This window comes from Polypterus senegalus, chromosome 7 (genome assembly GCF_016835505.1).
Source record: "Polypterus senegalus isolate Bchr_013 chromosome 7, ASM1683550v1, whole genome shotgun sequence".
In the NCBI taxonomy this organism is placed as follows: domain Eukaryota; kingdom Metazoa; phylum Chordata; class Cladistia; order Polypteriformes; family Polypteridae; genus Polypterus; species Polypterus senegalus.
The window spans coordinates 122,309,948-122,323,365 of NC_053160.1; the positions used below are offsets into that span (position 1 = coordinate 122,309,948).

Sequence of the window (13,418 nt, forward strand, 5' to 3'; positions counted from 1 at the left end):
ATAATATTTTCAGTAACATCTTTCAAATTGGAGTAATGCTGGTCAAATGGATCAGTAAAGTATTTCATGGTAGCATTGTTGTTTTTAAGTGTATTTATAGAAAATCATTGTTAACAATTATTCCACAACATGCATTTTATCATATCTTCTTTTTCACATATTAAACATTTAGTAATTCTTAATGTAGCTGAACGCTTTGTTCAATCCTCATTCTTCTTACAATGCAGTAATTATCTGCATGCCTCCTTTTTAAGGCATATAGAGCTACTATGTAAGAGAACTTATCCAAGACTTAGAGAGAAAGAAATATGTATACAGTAACTGGGTTCAGAATGAGCAATACAAATCATAGGTGTTGCTGTCAAGGCTGAAGAACATTCTCTAAAGACCTTTAATGATCTCACATTCCCCTGAACTCCTTCCTGTACAGATACCTACACTTCCATTCCATACATTTAGCACTGGGGTCTCTTTCAGTCTTTACAGAGAGAAGTTCTTAAACACAGAGGTCATGTAGGGTTAGAGTGCTCACTGCTAGCACTGCATCTTATCTTGGTCACTGGAAAGAATTCCAACCTATCTATCATAACACAACAGGAAAGTTATGTATCATTTTAACTTAAAATTAGAAAAAATAAAAGTCAAGGAACTATTTTTTTGTAATAAATTTAACAGTTTTGTCCTTGATTGTTAAAATTTTTAATATCAATAATTACTTCATGTTAAAGTTTTTTCTTTATACTCGTTTGAGTAGGAAAGGGGGTGTCTCATTCCATCTGCATAAGATAAAGTACTGTATGACCTCCTGATCTATAATGTTTTCATTGTAATAATAATAATTCTTTACAAAGAACTGTATGTAGCAAGTGGGGAGCCAATTCAACAACCACTGATGTGCAGCATCCACCTGGATGATGCAATGGCAGCCATTTTGTGCCAGTACGCCCACCTAACATTGGCTATTACGTGTTTAATTGGTGAGAGATGATTAGCCAATATAGATGGGGGATGACTATGGGGGCAGATTGGTTAGGCCATGGTGGGCAATTTAGTCAGGACATTGGGATGCACCCTACTCATTATGAAGGATGCCCAAGGATCTTTTATGACCACAGAGAGTCAGGACCTCAATTGTATGTTTCATCCGAAGGACAGCACCATCTTTCAGCACAGTGTCCTTGTTACTGTACTGGGACATTGGGATCCACATTCAGATCAAATGGTAAGCCTCCCTGCTAGCCTCAACAACATCTCTTCAAGTAGCAACCCAAGCTTTTCTTTGTTGGTCTCCTATTCAACTACAAGCCAGGCCTGAATGTGCTTAGCTTCAGGTGGATTACCTGTTCTGATGTAGAAACTTTAAAATCAAGACCAGAGTGCCTTAAGGTTTGAGCTTGCATAGATCTTGTATACTATCTACTGCAGAAGTACCAAGCAATTTCAACTAAACCACCATATGTCTTTTGTTTTTCTGTAAGTTATTTGTTTATAAAAAGGGGTAATATTCAGTAAACAAAAGCTAAACACCAAGTACCTTCCTGTATTCTATCCTTTAATGTCTTGGCAACCCTACTGTGGTGGCCTTTTTAATTGTACACCATGATCTCCCGACAACTTTCAACAGTATCCTTTTCCTATTTTTGGATGCTGTGTGGGTGCCAACGACAAACATTTTAACTTGATATCCCATCCATCCATTTTCCAACCCGCTGAATCCGAACACAGGGTCACGGGGGTCTGCTGGAGCCAATCCCAGCCAACACAGGGCACAAGGCAGGAACCAATCCCAGGCAGGGTGCCAACCCACCGCAGGACACACACAAACACACCCACACACCAAGCACACACTAGGGCCAATTTAGAATTGCCAATCCACCTAACCTGCATGTCTTTGGACTGTGAGAGGAAACCGGAGCGCCCAGAGGAAACCCACACAGACACGGGGAGAACATGCAAACTCCACGCAGGGAGAACCCGGGAAGTGAACCCAGGTCTCCTAACTGTGTGCCGCCCCAACTTGATATCCCCCTAGGTCTAATATAAAAGCAATGCAATTCCAGTCTCTAATTCCCTGATTCCATCCTTCATGAAGTGAAATTAGCAATATGTTAACAGACAACTTTCAAATTTGAAAGGTTGAAATCAAAAATAAATTGTACAATTCTTAGTTTTTTTAATTAACAAAGCTGAATTCTGTGAGAAGCTAGTTTTGTTTTGTACTGGAACAGTTTCTTTGGGTGTCTGATAAACAGAAATGCCTTTAGCGAGCTGAATCTTGTGCATGTGCTGATCCACTATATCTAGTGTTTCATTTATTAGATGGCCTGATTTTGGATATCTGGGATGATAGACCAGGACCCTTGTCTGCAATCATTGTTGATTGATCACACATTCAACTATACTTTCATGAGAGGGTACTGCACAGGCAGACACTGCATTGTTTTACTGTTCTAGTGTACCTTTGTTAGTTTCCACTTAATCATTCCCTGGTAATATCTAACCTTCTGTTCACTTTCAAAGTCATTTTACAGAACATTTGCAAAATTGTTTCTTGGCAAAGGAGAATTGAAATAATTTTCTTTTACTGTTCCATAGGTACAATAAGGTATTGATCTAATGTCAGTATTACTGCTTTGCAGCTTTCTTGTTAGAATCTTTTAGAAAATCCTTTACATCAGCAACACCTTTCCATTTCAAATAACATACCAGTAACATATATGTAACTGCACAGGCATAACAAAGCAAATTGCATATGTTGTTAGGGACAGCAATCAAATCAATTTATTCTTACCCATTCTGAGTTTGAAGTATCTACCCATCCAATTTATTTCTAAGTTGTTAAAATTTAAATTTAGGACTAATCAAAGTAGAACCTGGCAGCAGCAGGGGCATAACTGGAACATATCTTAGAAAGAATTTAAAGTTTCCTACCATGAATCTAAACATGTAGTATATGCTGTCACTAATAGGGATGAAACAGTGCCCCAACCCCAAACACAATTGCATAGATTCAAGTCCTGCGTTCAAATAAATGTTTGTAACCAAAAACTTTAAAAAAGGTGGCTTCTTAAGGTTTGCATAAGCACAAATATTCCTTTTTTCTTCCCAGGTGAGCTTTCTCTGTCTTCTATTTTTGGCTGTAACTCGCCTGAGTGAAACAGAGCAGCTTCCTTTAAACCAGACCCTGGAGTACTTCTGTTGTCACTACATAACATGAAGGAAGTGCCTCTGGGCCAGGTGGAGCATTTACCTTAACAGATGAGGCTGCCCCCCTAGCAGCCTCACCTGTGGACCCCAATTGTGCTGCCTAGTAACACTACAGTTACTGTACACTGTAGTCTGGCCATACAGCACTGCTGGGGACCATGGGTGCTGCAAGAGGGCACTGTAGGGAGATGCCCTCCCCAATTTATGAGACTTCTGTGTGACCCGGAAATACTTCCATCAGGTAATCACCCTAGCACCGGAAGGACTCCCAGGTCTGTAATACAAGGGACCATACTTCCTTATCCAGGTGAGTCATAGCTGGGAGGACTTGAAGCAACACTCAACTGGAGGAGGGTAGTGTGGTGGTAAAAGGAGAGGCATTGTGGAGAGAGAAACCTTGTGTGTTTGTTTGACTTTGTGGAGGAACTGTTTAATAAACCTTCCATTATTTGAACCCGGGACTTGGTGTGATCGTGTTTTAGAGGTTTGGAGTTCACTGATGCTCCCGATTTCCATCACATTTGCTTGAAAGCTATTTTAGGTTTTCATTGTGGTAGGAGACTGATGACATGTTTTAAACCTCATACCTCCTCTTTTAATTCCATATAACTTCTGAAGTCTTTGCTTGTTGACAATGAACTGAAATTCTACAGAATTTTAGATTATTTTGTATTTTGTGATTCCCAGGAGTATTTGTTCTTATGTTAAGGGGTACTGTCTAGAGAAGATTTAACATTTTTAGTTTAATATTACGTTTAACTTTTGGATAAAAGAATAATACATATTTTTCTCTCACAAATGTTATTATCTTAAAGGGTGTTGTAGAAGATATTGTTGGAGTTGCCTGGAATATTTTCCAACCACTTCTTTTTGGTCTTATTGGAGCAGAAATATCTATAACTTCATTGAACCCAAATACAGTGGGTAAGGGAGAAATTAATTTCTTATAATTGTCATAAATAAAAACCCAGTAAATTTTCTGTCTGACATTAACATTGTTGGATTGGATTATATCCAACAGATAGCATTTGTGAGATTGCATTGCTCTAGGGCTATTCAATTCCATAGTCAGTTGAGCCAGATTTTTAAATCAAGAAATGTAGCTCAGCCAGACATTTTCAGCAGCAGGTAATAACAAATTTTAAACCAACATAAATGAATGTATTGAAAAACAAGTAATGTTTATTCATTGTTTCCCTTTTAAATTTGGTCACATCTGACACAGGCACATCTAAAGTGCATAAAAAAAGTAAAAGAGCTATAACTATACAGAATCTGAGGTAGTGGCATTACTTTATTTTGCCATATTTGACCTAGGCACATCTCAGTGTATGACAACAAAATAATGCACTGTATTAGCAATAACATTTGTTTCCCTTTTGAAATAAAATAAATACTTGGGCACATTGTGATTTGCCTGGATCATATATGACATTTAACAGAATTAAAAAGAACTATCAATGCTGTCAAAGCTATCAGTGAATGAACCCATACAAGTGATAAGAGTAACGAATACGTCTACTGCACATTAAGGAAACAAATTCATTTTAAATCACCCCATGTGTGATTAGCAGTGCCTTTTTTTGTAAACAAAAAGGAGGCGGTACACAAATGTTTTTTTGGATCAAGTTTGAGATACTGTGAAAGTATTTAGAGGCAGAGGGTCATAGCACTACATGTTTTATTCAGTTTGAAATTGACAAATTGTCAAGTATAAAAATATTTCTCTACATTTATATAGCGCTTTGCTCCCTATTCAAAGCTCTTTGCAAACTCCATACAAGGAGGATTTAGGACACGAACCCATTATCTCCTTATTGCATAGGCAGTGGCGTTACTTTCACGCTGCATAGGTGTATTGTACTGTATATTATTGTGCTTGATAGTTTAGAATTACAAACACAGAATTTCCAAAATCGAAGAATATTAACTCCAAGTTAATAACGAGTTCTACATTCTATAAAAAAGTTGTTTTGTAGCCCCGCAAAGCAATCAGTGATTAATTTGATTTAGTTTTAAAGAAAATTAAAAAATTTTTGGATGTTTTTATCAAATGCAGCCTTTCTAATTCATGTTTTGCTTTGAGTGTCAGTGGCTGATTGTTGTCCTTGTAACAGCCATGAATCCATAGGATCAAAGCGTGTGAGTGGAGAGCCAACCAATCGTATGAAGAGAAGTACAGGGACAGTGCTTATCAGCAATGAGGCTGTATTGGAGTAACAATTAGTTTTATTTGCGAAAACCTACGTTCGCACTCACTTGATGAAACTGGAATACAACCAAGACTCTGCACACAACTGATTGTATAATCATTTAATATGCAGTCGATGCCATAACCATCTGTCATGTCTGTCATGACTGAGGTGCATACTGTCAGAGAAAAAAACAAAACAGAGTTGTAGTTTTAGTCCTGTCCCACCACTATCTGACAATTGAAACAACACATGAATGCAGTGTGATCTGTCCTTTCAGTCCTTCAAGTCTGGAGCAATTAACTACAACTATTGTCTCACTTTAGTAGTAGAGGTGGAAATGTAATTTTGTGCATTCTACAAATGGCAATTTGAATGGATTAAGTATAGATAAAGTACTTTGTGGGAAGTAAATATACACAATCCTTCAGTTTCAGAAACATTACAATTGTCCTGTAGAATACAGTCAGTTATGATGCTCTGCATTACAGTAAAGTTTGAAAAGCATAGTGGGTAAAATATTAAGTATAGCCTGAAAATGAGAATATATTGGAAGCTCCAATACTATAGCTAAAAGGTATATGGACCCTGCTATCTGTGACCAAACCTGCAACCCCTTAAAATTTCTAGTTCAGAGACCAATAATGGTTACCATATACTGTAGATGCATTGTACTTTTAAAAGTATAATAGATGATCGTAGGTTCCTATGCTTTAACACATAGTGAAAGTTTCCATTAGAAAATGAAAATGCATTGCAATAAATCCTGAACAACATATAAGGTTTCTGCTTTCTGGTTCACTCTATCCTGAAAAAGAAAATGGAACATCATCGCTTAACTTTTAGAACTTGAAGTTTAAAAAAAATATTTCATTTTCAGTATGAACTTTACTTTTGAAATTTTGCTTAGAAATTTTGTTACATGTTTTCTTACAGGTCTTGGTGTGGCAGCTCTTGTTGCTGCCCTTGCAGTACGAATACTTTGCACTTTCCTCATGGTGTCATTTGCTGGATTCAGTTTAAAAGAAAAGATTTTTGTGTCTCTTGCTTGGGTGCCAAAAGCAACAGTTCAGGTAAATTTTGCCTTATTTGTTAGAATTGAGTATATTCTGTTAGAGTATTTAATAATCATTATTTTGTCAATGGCAGGAGCGGTGTAGCAGATAGTTTTGTCACCTCTTAGTTATTGTACTCCAGTTCAGTTACTGGCTGAAATACATTTTTATAGTTTTTTTTTGGTATTTTCAACTCTATAAACTCAGTCTCATTGTTTTAGGACTCAACAATTGAAATTAAAAATTAAATCAAATTAAAATAAAAAAAACTGTATAAAATGCCATATTGTTATGCCATGTTGCAGTGTTTTCCTTTCATCCCTCAAAGATGGCCATATTGCTGCATTACAACAACACCTGCTACCAACCCCACCCCCATGGCTTTCTTAATTTTTTTTTATTTAATTGCGTACAATATGACAAACTGCCGGGTATCTACTAAATTAGAGGGATGTTTCAGCTTTCAAGTGACACCATATTCCACTTTCTGTATTTCAGAATTTTTTCTTAGGATGTTTTTGAACCTTGTAACTATTGGTGTTGTAATTTAGAGACACAGTATAATTTCTTTGCTAACTATATATTCTGAAGAGCTGCCCTTCCAAATGATGCTTAGGCCATGGTTCTTTTTTGTACTGATTCAAAACAGTAAAACTAGATATAAAACTTGTAGATATTTTAATAACCAATTTAAGGCTGTCCCTAACACATTCACTGACACTTTTATAGTTTTTGAAGGGTTGACAACACCATTCAAAATGCTTTAATTATTTATTTATTTTTTTTTTACAACTTATTTTGCTGTAACAAATGTATACAACAGAACTAATTCTCCAGGTGTAAAAAGTCTGAAAGAGAACTGTCTGACCTTTACTTTCAGGGTTAGAACATGAATATTGAGTAAAGGATGATGAGTTATAGCCACTTAAATCAAAGTAGCAGAAAATTGACAAAAATTAGGCTGACTTTAAAGGGTTACGGGTGCTACAGTTGATAGTGAAGTCAAATATTACATGTTAAGAGTAAATGCGGTGGCGTGAATAGGTGTGCATTGTAATAAATTTGTACCCTGTGCTTTGCAAGTTTATCACAATCCACAGTTACCAAATTTTTATTTAGAATAAAATTGTCCATCAACGGTCAATTACACATTTTACTTTTCTGCATAATTTTACATCTTCTGCTTTGACAGACGTGTTGCTTAAAAATAGCTGAAAAATAAAAAATCTGTACAGAAATATCCATCCATCCATCCATTATCCAACCCGCTATATCCTAACACAGGGTCACGGGGGTCTGCTGGAGCCAATCCCAGCCAGCACAGGGCGCAAGGCAGGAACAAACCCCGGGCAGGGCACTCACACCCGCACACCAAGCACACACTAGGGACAATTTAGGATCACCAATGCACCTAACCTGCGTGTCTTTGGACAGTGGGAGCAAACCGGAGCACCCGGAGGGAACCCACACAGACACGGGGAGAACATGCAAACTCCATGCAGGGAGGACCTGGAAAGCAAACTCAGGTCTCCTAACTGCAAGGCAGCAGCGCTATCCACGGCGCCACCATACCACCCTTGTACAGACATATACTTCAGAAAATAATGTACAGAAATTAATGTACAAACACCCCCCTAGATACACAAATTCAATATTTGCATTTTGGTTATTCACAAATTTGCCGTGAACAATTTAAAATTGGAATATTTTTTGGAGGTTGCAGAAATTTGCAGACAATACATAAGCCAAAAATACAGTATATAATACTAAAAATAGTTTAAATCACTTCAATACATCTTGCCTGAAGGAGGGGCCTGAGTTGCCTCGAAAGCTTGCATATTGTAATCTTTTTAGTTAGCCAATAAAATGTGTCATTTTGCTTGGCTTTTCTGTACAGCATAGCAATATTAGTGTTATTTAATGTTTGTTAGTGTAAGAGCATACTATATCTATACTAATAAAAGGCAAAGCCTTGTAGGTAGAAGGCTGAAATTTTGCAGGCTCATTCCTTACAGGTTACTTACAAAAATTAAGCAGGTTTCATTTTAAAATTCTACGCGTAACGGTCATAACGGTCGACAACATCCTCCATGTTGAACTTTCTTCTTTATGGCCCCATCTTCACGAAATACGTCCATAGCCTGCAGCTCGGTCGCCGTGTGAGGCGGCGTTGGGTCCCCCATCCCCACGCCTCACACGTTGTTGGCTGCCTTCCTATATAAGGCCATCCGTCGCCCTGGTCTCTTCATTCCCTTCCTTGCTTCGCCACGGGATTCACGTCTCCCTGCTGATAACTGCACCCTTCTTATTTAATCCACGGCTTCTCCTCTGTTTTATTGTTCATTTATTACGATTTTAGTTATTGTGTAGGTATTTTAGGCTTACTTTACATCATTCAGGTACCCATTTCCTTTATCGTTCCAACCGTACCACCATTAACATGTCTATTGAGGTGATCACCATCAATCAAAGAACTGTCACTTACCGAGTGGTTTCCATGCCCGGAGATGGCACATGCCTTTTCCATTCTCTGTGCTACATATTGCACGGCCATATCAGGCTCACTCTTGATATCCGGAGGAACATTGTGTCTTATGTATTGAATGACTGGGACAGGTTCAAGGTGTGGACTGATGACGGTACAGGAGATAATTATACTACACAGGAGCACTAGAAGAGTGAAATGCTTAAGCTCTTCTCCTATGAATCTGCATGTGAGTTGATGGCTGCCGCTGAATTGTTCGGTTGTCGCTTTCAAGTGTACCGAAATGGCACAACGCTTGACAGATGCTGAATGTCACTTCAACACAACAAGTCCAGCAAATACTAACGTAATTGAAACAAATCATGAAACTCAAACCGATTATGACGGCAGCAATCCAAGCTGTGAGATTTGAGGCAAGATTGCTTTTTACATGGTCAACTGTATGTTGCATGCTCAAGAGTAAGCTCAGCGCACAGCTTGGTCATATTACAACCAGAGGGACGAACTGACAATGTGGTATATTTCTCTCGGTTTAAAAAGGTTTACTTTTCTTCTTAATAAAAATTTTAAGGCAGTACTTCACTGCTGCTAAGCGCGGGTATTTTTCTAGTCTTAATATTAAAAGTTAATTTTGGTAAAAACAAAAAAAAGAGAGCTGTGGGATCTACGTCAGCTACCTTCCACCTTCACTGCTCCCTTACTTATTTAGCAGATCCAGACATCTACTTCTAGCTGATTCACACTCCGCTGTCTGTCTCACCTCTACCGGAAACCCACATAGAGTTCTAGCCATTCTTCTTGACTCTCACTATTCTTGCACATACTCACTCATCTCACTCACTTAAATAATTTCGTTTCTCCACTGTCTTTTTTATCCGCGTGTCTAATTCCAGCTGACACTGTGTACTTGCCATTTCTCTAAATGGCAATCAACTCATTAAAGAGTGTACCTGCATGCCAGCTCCGGTTAACCAGTGAGGTAAGTACAAACAAACCAAAAAGCAATTAATAAATTAAACCACAAAAACATATTGCTGTGACACATCCCACCACACTTAGAGGGGCCCAAGTATTATTCGTGAATTTCCACCCCTAACCCTCTTGAAAGTGAAGGGGTGACCTTTAGTCAGTATCAGCATCTTTCTGTACATGGCTTGTATACAAAAACAAATATAGCCCCTCATCCTTTTTAAAGACAAAGCATTAGTGTTGCATTAAGAAATTTAAGAGTATGCTGCTACTGTCCCACGCATAAAATAAAGTTGTAATTTACAGTTCTATTTGGTACACTTTTCATAATGTTAAATTAGTTTTATTTGTAATATTCCTAAGAGGTTTCTTTATTAATGAAGACTTGGTCCAGGGCATAATTCATGAGGCATGGAGTACCAAACAATGGGATTATTGATCTGAGATGTGTGAGCCACAAAGGGTGTTATCTATGACAGTATATAAGTGATAATATGTGACTTACATGCAGGCCACAAATACTGTAACTGATTACAATTAAGTTAAACCATTTTTTAAATTTTGTTTTTTAAAAATTTATTTACTCCATACTCTGATCACCCTTGTTAACAGCACAGCTGTGCCCTGTGATTCAAACTATGAATATCAAAAATATAAATAAAATACTGAAGCACATTTAATAGTATCATACATGGTGTGAACCATTAAATGCAGGAGCCTGAAGATGGATGTGAATCACCAAGGGGATACATCAGGTCTTCAATTTCTGGAAATGGTTAAGAATTTCAAAAAGTTATTTCCCCACACAATTTCATTTGAAAATTTTTATGAAAACAAAGTTACAGGACCGGAAAAAAAAATTCTCATGTAGTAAGTGTAATTGATGGCAGATGAGAAATGGTTGGAAACACCCAAAAATGGTTAATCTCACCTTCACTTAATTTGCCCTGAGGGTCACTGTGGCAATATGCTGAACTGGACAAGCTAGATACCCTATTTACATCAATTTCTTTCTTTTCCCCTGGGGAATTCTCAGAAGCTCCCATACCAATTGACAGGTATGTGCACTGGGTCTTCTCTTGGGTTGTCTCTCAATGGATTGTGCCTGGTACACCTTCCAAGGGAGGCACCCAGCAGGCATCCCAATCAGATGCATAGACCACCTCAGCTGACTCCTCTTAGTCCAGAAAAGTAGCAGTTGTACTCCATCATCCATCAAGAATGTTGAGCTGTTCACCTTATGAGCAAGCTTGCACAAGAATCTCATTTTGGTTGTACGTGCCCACAAACTTTTATTTAAGTCACTCGCTAGTGCTTATGTTCATACTGTACATCAAAATTGCACTGTAGAAGAACAGGCAGATCATGAATTTCATCTAAGATTTGGAGGTACTCATTCTCATTTCAACTGCATTTTACTTGTCTGTAAACTGTTTCAGTGTGTGATTGAGATCACAATCTGGTGATGCCAACACTTATGCTCCAAAACCTGACACTCTGCAATTTATGGATACATTTTAATATATCCTTTGCTGTACATGCTGTTTATGGATAGGTTAAGACTCGTCCTTTCCAGAGTCCAATGCCAACACTGAACAGACTAGATTTAAATGCCAAGTGTTTAAGCACAACTCTTATTACACAAATATAAGGACATCATGGCATAAAGCAAAAGACCTAGAACCTCAAACACTTGAAGTTCCTGCCACAAGATATTACGTGGTCATAAGCTTTTTCCATTTCCACAAAGCACCTGGTAACAGAAATGACAAACTTTCATGACTTCTCAAATATTTGTGCAAGGACAAAGAATTGGTTCACTTTTCTTTGTCCAAAATAGAATGTGCATTACCATTCCTGGTCTGGAATTTATTTATCAGTTTCCTTCTCAGTACCCCAGACATAAGGTTTTCCCCAATAGACTAATGAGTGTGGTCTCTCTATAAACCCTCTTGCCACCCTCTTTAAAAGTGAAGATTATCATACCAGTCTTCCAGTTCTGAAACACTGCCCCACTTTCCAAGCAATGCTGAAGGGACATTTTGGCCAAGACATCTCACCAAGGCATTTAGCCTTTCTGGTTGGATTTCATCCATCACTTTGGCCCTGCCACTACAGAGCTTTTTAACTACTGTAGGGTGTATTTACCAGGTTAGACATTTTCTTCAAAGACTATCATGTTAAGGTCAATCTTTCTGCCAAACTCCACATACAGGTGGGTTTTCACTTCAAGCACTGTTGTAGATGCTGCCTTTTAGGCATGCTGATACTTCAAAGTCAAATATGGAGACCATTCTGCTTACATTGTGTGATATTCCTGTGTCTGTTTGTTTTTTTTTTAAACTTTACAGCTCACATTACCACTACTGTCTATGGACTTGTTCTGGGGTTGCTGCCATGATTGTCTCCACTATGTAGTCTTAAACAGGGTCCATCTAGGTGTACGTATGATCACTTTTGTGTTTTTACATGCGTGTTCTTTATGGGAAGTCCATCTCCAGCACTGGAGTCCAGTAACAATTCACTCCTCAAATTCAGATTAGGTTGGTTGTTCCTCCCAATTCTGCCCCTTCAGGTACCATCATTCACCACTTGTGTTGAATTCTTACTGTAGGATTGGATAGCCAGTAGATGGTACTATTTCAAGTATAGAATTCAGTATCTCAAAAATGGTCAAATACTTCAGATTTTTGTGTGGTGCCAGTCTGTAGTCCACTGGAAAAAAAACTCTAACTCTGTGGTACCCAGATAGGGTACTGTGAGTATCTCCAATTTTTTCCAGGGGTCCCTGCCATGGGTCACCTCCAGAGCAGGGTAAAGACCATCTTAATAAGGGAATTTGGTTTCAAAGTAAGTGTGTCATGTAGAACTGTGGCATTTTTTAATGAAAGTCCTTGTGGGCCACATGGACATGAAAAAGAAAGTCACTGTCAGAAAGGGCAGAACCATCCTGAAATGTTGTGCAGAGTTTGAGGGAAAGGAAGGATCAAGCACTTAAATTATGAGAGACACTCCTTTAATTAAATCCATTGCCCCTCCTGTGTGGCTGCCGGCAATTTTTGGGGAGGATTTTGGCTTGGATTGGCTAACAGAAAGGGATAATCAAGTGCAGATGGTGTTGCCTATGACACCAAATGAATGTGAGATGCGAATGTATAAACCCTAAAGACTGCAGAAAAAAGATAAATGGAGCTGCATAAAAGGACCCATGGAAGATCGAAATGGCAGCAGCAGCAGCAGCACTGGAGGGCAGCACAGGAATTGAATGCCCTCTAGTAAACCTAACATGAGGAAGTGAGGGAGAGACACTGCATTTTATAATGTATTAGCTGTTAGCACCAGTGATGATAAAATGTCTTCAAATACTCAACATTGAAAGAAGAAATGCAAATGAAATGTAATACATTTCCAAATGTTTCAGTGAATAAATTGCTAAATTGTATTATACATAAGTATTCAAAATGATTTATGATAATGATGATGACTTCCTGCGGTGGGCTGACACCCTGC

The 13,418-nt window shown here is 38.1% G+C and overlaps 1 protein-coding gene across 3 annotated transcripts in view; it reads left to right on the forward strand.

Moving 5' to 3' along the window:
• Positions 1–13,418, forward strand: part of LOC120532820 (sodium/hydrogen exchanger 9B2-like) — a 73,785-nt gene that overhangs the window by 51,033 nt on the left and 9,334 nt on the right. For all 3 annotated transcript variants that reach the window (XM_039759223.1, XM_039759222.1, XM_039759224.1), the window contains 2 exons: positions 4,023–4,131; positions 6,336–6,472. In XM_039759223.1, the coding sequence (XP_039615157.1) occupies positions 4,023–4,131; positions 6,336–6,472 (246 nt within the window). The remainder of the gene's footprint in view (positions 1–4,022; positions 4,132–6,335; positions 6,473–13,418) is intronic.